This window comes from Pinus tabuliformis, chromosome 1_2 (genome assembly GCF_031772625.1).
Source record: "Pinus tabuliformis cultivar Carrire ecotype Pingquan chromosome 1_2, CPIR1, whole genome shotgun sequence".
Taxonomy (NCBI): Eukaryota; Viridiplantae; Streptophyta; class Pinopsida; order Pinales; family Pinaceae; genus Pinus; species Pinus tabuliformis.
In genome coordinates, this window is record NC_142298.1 from 447,491,338 (window position 1) to 447,498,932 (window position 7,595).

Sequence of the window (7,595 nt, forward strand, 5' to 3'; positions counted from 1 at the left end):
AGAAAGTCATTCAAGCATGTGTCCACAATGTGTAATCAGTGGACACGAATTTGATCATTGTACATGTAAAATGGATTACATGCTGAGTATGGGTATTCCTACCTCAATAGTGATATCATGATGATAATGTATTGTAACAGTCAATTGGTGATCTCAACCAGTTGATTCTTGATCCAAACTTTTCACATGGTAAAGAACTTCAGTCCTCAGTCACGTCTTCTAACTTTTTACTTTAGGGGCAAATCTGTTACAGGTCATTTTGTCGCATTCAAATAAATGGCCCTGAACCTGGATCTATCTTTATCCATTTACACCTTGCAATCATCCCTATAAAGCCAAAAGCATTCTCTCTCAAGAAGTTATAAGAATCCTGGATTACATTGGCTGAAAATCCTAATTTAAGACCTCACCGCACTTACTCTCTTGAAAAAATGCGATGGCACAGACTGTACACATGGAACTTGTACTAGTCAATGCATATTACTCTTACAAAAAGTGCAATAACACCTTGAAATGAGTAAAAATAAAAAAACAATTTCGAAGTTTCTCTCTCTAGAAGCTTCGGGAGTGGATTTAACCATTTACTGTTGGATCTGATCTCGAACTCCTACTAATGAGGTCTTATCTCTTATCTCATAGAACTTACCTCCTTCTAAAGTGGATCTAAGCCCTAGTATGGTAAATCCAAAACTACCTCATTTACCCTATAAATGCAACACTTGACTTAGTGTGAGGGTTGGATTTTAGAGACCCTGATTATGCCTTTATGCTATCCATTTGTGTCTATAGGTCCATGTTGAAATATGTAACTAGGTTCGGTTTTCATGTATTTGAGTCACAATGAAATTTACTTATCAAAATAAATTATTATTATTATTATTATAGTTAAAGCATGGATTTCATGCTTGAGTCATCGTGTTTTAGGTCAAAGTCCCCATTAAGGACCTCTAGGATTTATTCTAAGTCAATAGAGTCACAGTACATTAAAATAGACCCTTCTTGGGATTTTGAATCATGTAAAAAGAATTAATATTAAGTCAAATATGCTATTTGTCCCCTCCACACCAAGTCAGCCTCAAGAAGATCAAGTCAGCCTCAATAAGGGTAATTCAACGTCATTAGGAGGTTATATATACAAGGCAGTTCGAATTCATTTGGAGAAATTCACTCTCTCACACATAGTTCGATATCCGGAAGCTGGGAAGTGTGAAGTTGGAAAAGGGATGGAAATAGGCTAGAAAGGGGTGCGAGTTTTTTTATGAAAAAGGAAGACACCAAGATCAAAATTTTGGGCCATCTCTCTCTCATTTCTGAGGAGTATCTAGGGATATCGAAGTTTTCTTTGTCTACTCAAAGATGTTGCTGCTACTACTACTAGGCCAAAGCTTCTACTACTGCATGTTGATGTTGTTAGGTCGAAGTTTCTTTTGAAGAGTTATCATCTGCAAGAAGGATTGAGGGCTACCTTGGTGTGGAGGAAGTATTTGTCTAGGTCAAGAGTCTTGGATTATCTTGAGAAACTATTGAAGGAAGAATTGTTGACTGGGTTTTCCCCTAGATAGGGGTTTTTCCCTGGCTGTCCACCTACATCTATTGTCCTTGTGCTATTGTTTTGGTAATTGGTTGACGAACTAAAAGATAAAAGAAGAACATAAAGATAAAATAATCACAAGTAATTATCTATATAAGAAAACATTTCTTCCTTTTTGATTTTCTAATAGTCCATAATCCATCCAAGTGCTTTATTTATGTTTGAAGGTTTACCATTGTGGCAAAGGAAGGAAAAGATAGCTGGGAGAGATTCACAAAGTCAAAGCCTACAAGGGTTGTAATATTTTCCTGCCATTATTAATACAAAAGTACATTGTTTCTCCTACACATTATGTATCGATAATGCATACGTAGAACATGAATCCTTGAATTCTTGTTTAGATTTGTTTGTATATGTTATCTTGTATATTTTTTTCTCTTTCTTATTTTGGATGATTTACAGGTTCCACTTTTAGAAATTGGAGTTGGAGTTGAAGTTAACAAGTAGGGAGAAGAAGGAAGCTTACATTGGATTCCATATAGGTTTTCCTTTCATATTTTAAACATCTCTAAGGAAAAACATTGTAGTTTTGTCTTGGTTGTTTCTAGGCTAAGCCACCAAGTCTAGGGATATTACTTCTGTCCACATAAGGAATTTATCCATAGAACAGAGAGAATGAAAAACTACCTCCCTAGCTAAGAGGGAGTGTTGAAAATTTATGTAGCCATGATCGACATTTTTCATTGGCAAATATGAAGAAAAATTTATTTTTGGTCACCATACAAGTCGACCTCATGAGTTCAGCAAGTCGGCCCCATTAAGGCTATTTTTCGCACATGAAACTAATAAAAAAAATGACATCGTTGGCATTGAATTGGGCATCAAATCATCACAAGTTTGGTCTGCAATTTCAAAGAGTATCTCCACATGTGCAAAGGACATATATATGATTTTTCAAATGTGTTGACTTTCTCTTTGAGGCTACATTGATTGTGCTTTAACTTGGGATATTGGCATTTATTTTACCTCTGATCAGATCTCTGTGGAAGACCAACTACCTCAGAAGTTTTTTGATTCTTTGAGACTGAAATTTCACTCCAATATTTTGATGTTGACCTAAGTTGACCAAATTACTTGAATAAGGATTTGTCCAAGATTATTTGACTGGTACATTGACTTTTCTCTGGTGGATTTAGGACGTAATTTCAGCCTCTCATTACAGTGACCTCAACGCTGAATTTTGGCCTCATTGTGCAAACTATTACATTTGATGTGAAGTTGAATTTTCTCTCTATGTTGACTGATTTTTATTGGTACTTTAATGATGTCATATTTGGATTTATTGGCATATTCTTGATGTAATTTTTATGGACATAATCTCTCTCTCATAAGAAAATAATTTTGGTTGGGTTTCCCCTTGTGGGTTTTGCCATGGCTATGAGCCTAATTCTTGGTGTCTCTTGTCTACTTTTCATTGTTTATTGTGATCTCTAGTTACTGCTCTTATTGAAGAATTGAATGGTTTAAGTTTTTCATGTATAGATACTTATTGATTGAAGCACAAAGAAAGATCTGATTGCATCAATAGAAGTGGTTATCAATTGTGAAAAACTATTCCAGTCCTAGCTACACTAGAATTTCAGCAAGGGAGGCTTCACCTTCGTATCTTTCTTATGAGAGGCTCATAGTATTATATTTGAGAAATCTTAAGTCTTCATATTTTTTTAGTGATGAGCTCTAACTTGAGGCACAATTAAAAATGTTTCATTGTCCCCATTTTTTTTTCTTCATTCGAGTAAGGGAGGCTTTGCCTTCGTATCTTTCTTATGGGAGGCTCATAGTATTATATCTAGGAAATTTGAAGTCTTCATATTTTTTTAGTGATGAGATCTAACTTCAGGCGCAATTAAAAAAGATTTCATTGTCACCAATTTTTTTCTTTGTGCGAGTAAGGGAAGCTCCACATTCTTATCTTTCTTGTGGGAGGTTCATAGTATTATATCTGGGAAATATTAATTCTTCGTAATTTTTTTGGTAATGAGCTCTAACTTCAGTGCATCCTGTTAGTGTACCTAAATAGATTTTTAAGTTTTAACAACTGGGTCGGGATATAGGAGCGAGGTATTTAAAGTCCAAAGACACATACACGAAATTTTCTAAATCCTTGTAGTTCAAAATATCTGGTCAACATTAAGGTCTGTTAAACCCTTTTCTTTCAACCTGACTCTATTCCCGTGCCATGCTCAAGAATACAAAAAATAACAGTATCTATCTATCTAACTATCTATATATATATATATATATAGATATATATATATAGATATATATATATATATATATATATATATATATATATATATATATATATATATATATTTTATTCCCCTGGAAAATTCGTAATTTCATTAGTTTTAGAAATTACATTCTGTAGATGCATAAGCATATTCTGAAATATCTATCATAGAACACTGCATCGGTGGAGGCAGTAAACAGCTACCCCCACCACACAGCAAAGTGCCCAGACCGAGTCTGAAGGAGAGTCAAAAGTGACAAAAAGTCCACCGAGAATATTATCTTGATCCACGCAGGGAGATAATATCAAAAAACATGAACAGTACCAAGTGCAATGGTCGCATATCAGATCAAGAAACAGCATAGAAAATATATACAAATATATAAGTCTGTTCAAAAAATTATATCAAAAAGTCCATAAATGGCCTGTGATAGAACTGGTGGCATTCTCCATCGATCTGTTCAATAATCATCCAGTTGCCTTGCTCCCTGATTGCGCCTTCTTTGGAAAGACGGTCAGCATCTGTGTTCCGCTCCCTGTATATATGATTACAGGAAAAAAAATCAAATGATGAAATCAATCTTAAAGCCTCATCAAGAATGTGTCTCAATGTGAAAGTCCTGCAAGCAGATGCCCTATTCAACCAATCACAGACAATCTTAGAGTCACCAAACAGCTGTAATGCAGTGCATCCTTTCTCCAATGCATAGTGAATGATATGATAAGCAGCTGAAAGTTCTGCGAAGTTATTTGTGCCCCGTCTAAAGCCCATAGACAGACTGTAAGAGTGCCTCTCAGATAAATGTAGAATGGCCCCACCACCACAGCCATCTACTTGTGCTGCCCCATCAAAGTATGCCCAAGGTCTACCGGGGATGATCTGTTCCAGGGAGATAGAATGGGGCGGGGGGGAAGAAGGGTCCTCGGGGATGAGATCATAGTCAGCTTTGATCATGGCCACCAAGCAAGGCCATCTAGGAGGGATGTTATGGAATATCATTCGGTTCCGAGCTATCCAAATAGCCCAGCAGAACAACAGGGGTAGGTTCCTCAATTTATGAGGCAAAACAGATTGGTACCACAAATCCCAGGCCTCAACTAGAGAGTCAGAAAGCCAATCACAGTTAGAGGGGACAGCTTCAGACACCAGTTGCCAAGCACTACGAACTACCGGACAGTGGAGGAAGATATGAGAAGCAGACTCCCCATCAATATGGCAAAAATGACACTAGTGAGGGCCATAAAAGGCCCTTTTAAGTAGATTATCCCCCGTGGGGATCTTGTTCTTTAAAATGCACCACATGAGAACTCTGGATCTAGGAGGCGCTTTGAGTTTCCAGAGGAGCTTCCACCATTGAAAAATGATCTGAGGCTTATGCGGGTTAGCCAGGACCAAATAGCCCTCCTTGGGTGTATATCTCCCAGATTTCGCCAGGGCCCAAATAATCTCGTCCTCCCCCTCTGTGATACGGATATGTGCCTCCAAAAGAGTCTGAGTGTAAACCTACCAGTGCTGCCTCCAAAGTGGTGGGATGTTCAGCTGACCAACAGATTTCCAAGCCTGATGTAGAAAGGTAGAGTTGTGTACGTCTGCAACATGAGCCAGGTGTGTGATATTCTGCTCCGTTAAGTGTGCTATAAGACCAGGGGGCAGTCTATACGATTCACCACAACCAATCCATGGATCAATGCCGATGCGGACACTGTTCCCTGACTGAATTCTCCAGGTAATGCCAGAGCGAATGGGATCCAAAGACTTAAGGACAGCCTTCCATATAATCGAAATTCCTGTGAAGGTTTTCCGACGGAATAGCTGAGGAAATGGTTTTATCCTCCATGCTTGTCTAAAATCTGTGCTGACAGCTGCCTGCAGGAGTGTCGGAGGGGAACCACAAACCGCCTTGGGGAGCTCAAACAACTAACTGACAGAAACTGCTAAAAGCTACCTCAAACTGTGGAGATAAGACACTGAGTGACCGAGAATAGATCGGGGAAATACACTAATAGTTCATGAGGGTCACCACCATGAAAACTTTCGCCACCAAACCAGGAGCTCTACAGGGCTCAAAACCCTAACCCCAATCTCCTCGCACCTTCCATTAGTATATATATATATATATATATATATATATATATATATATATATATATATATATATATATATATATATATATATCTATATATATATATATATATATATATATATATAGATATATATATATATTATTGAGATGATGATAACATATTATTGATAATAATTTCATAATAATATTAAAATATATTACATTGACATTATTTTAATAATGGAGATTTTCTTTTGATGTTTTTGACTAAATTTTGTATCAATCTCTCATGTATATATTCTAGTATATTCCATTGTTATGATATAATATATATTCTTGGATTCTATTAAAGTAAATAAATAAATAAATGAGATTTTGTATTTTTGGGTAAATTAAGATGATAATATAATATCAAAATTGAACAATTCGTATACATTTTATAAAATTGGGAAAGAAGCAAATTAGAAGAATCACATAAGAGCATTGATTCTGTAGGTGAGATTTGTTCCAATAGATTCTTAGGAACACAGGTTTTATTTCAAATTCTAAGTATGCAACTTCTTTTGATTGAAAATTTCTTTAAGATGCATGGATATAATGCATCCAACTGCAATATATTGATAATTTATAAATTGGCATAATCAGACGTTGTGAGTGTGATTGAGAGGTTTTATATGAGAGAATAAGAAAGTGAAAAAGAATGGAAGGATATATTTTGTCTCATCCCATAGAGAAGGGTAACATTTTTTTAATAATTACACATGCATTACTATGCTCATGTGCATGCCATCTTGTTCATTGACTAGCAACACATGTCTCCTTATTACTATAAAATCGACAAATATGAGAAAAACCTATAGGAACCTATGGGAGATATTGGAAACATAATATATTTAATATAGTACATAATGATGGTAAGGCCCAAATACCATGTTACACTATACATTCTCTTCATAAGTTGCTCGAACAACATAGTACCCATGAAGTGGATTCAAGTGCTTGAGTTAGGATGAAGATGTCTAGTAGAAATGATCTCTCATCACTGGTGCCTTAAACCAATAGGATGTTTGGACCTTTAGCTCTACTTCTATGTGATAGATCTATTCACTGGATGATTCTACCCTTATACTCTCCCTTAACTCGATATTAATGAATCAATAAGGTTATATATACCGGAATTTGTTATGCTAAGGTAGATGAATCTAGATCCTAAAAAGCTTAGGGGAAACCTTAGCCTGTGGAGGGAAAGGGAAAACCTTCCTTCATACATGAAGTTTTTTATGGAAAAGTAGATTGATCTATATTATATTTTGTCTGTCATGGTAGGAGGGCAATCAAGCTTAGTAGAACACTTTTATTAAGCAGGTTTTTCTTTTCTCATATCTCGTGGTCCAACCTATTAGCACTCTGTGAATCCCTTTAGGCTGAAAAAGGGCTATAAAGGTAACAAGAAACATTTTTGGGTTAGAAAATGTTCCTTTCTAACTGGAGGGGGCTCCCTCACTCAAAAATGTCTAACGATAATTACCTTGAAACTTAATGACTACAGAGACCAGATCTGGAAGAATCTTGGAATTGATGAAAATTGTTGGGAGATTTAAGAAAAGGCCATGGGGGAATGAAACCATTAACATATGTCAAATTATTAAACCTATAATATCAGTTCATACATGAGTCACTTGTAAAGGTAGAGGCAAGGTGGGTACGT

At 36.1% G+C, this 7,595-nt stretch overlaps 1 protein-coding gene across 1 annotated transcript; it reads right to left on the minus strand.

Annotated features, from left to right (window-relative positions):
* Positions 1 to 4,224: 4,224 nt before the first annotated feature.
* LOC149206282 (uncharacterized) lies at positions 4,225 to 4,779 on the minus strand. Its single transcript, XM_089397641.1, has one exon. The coding sequence runs from the start codon at positions 4,777 to 4,779 to the stop codon at positions 4,225 to 4,227; it is 555 nt and encodes a 184-aa protein (XP_089253767.1).
* Between the last annotated feature and the right edge of the window lie 2,816 nt (positions 4,780 to 7,595).

What these genes read in the sequence shown, in the direction of transcription:
- LOC149206282 (XM_089397641.1), bottom strand. Translation starts at nt 4,779, where the DNA reads ATGATCAAAGCTGACTATGATCTCATCCCCGAGGACCCTTCTTCCCCC.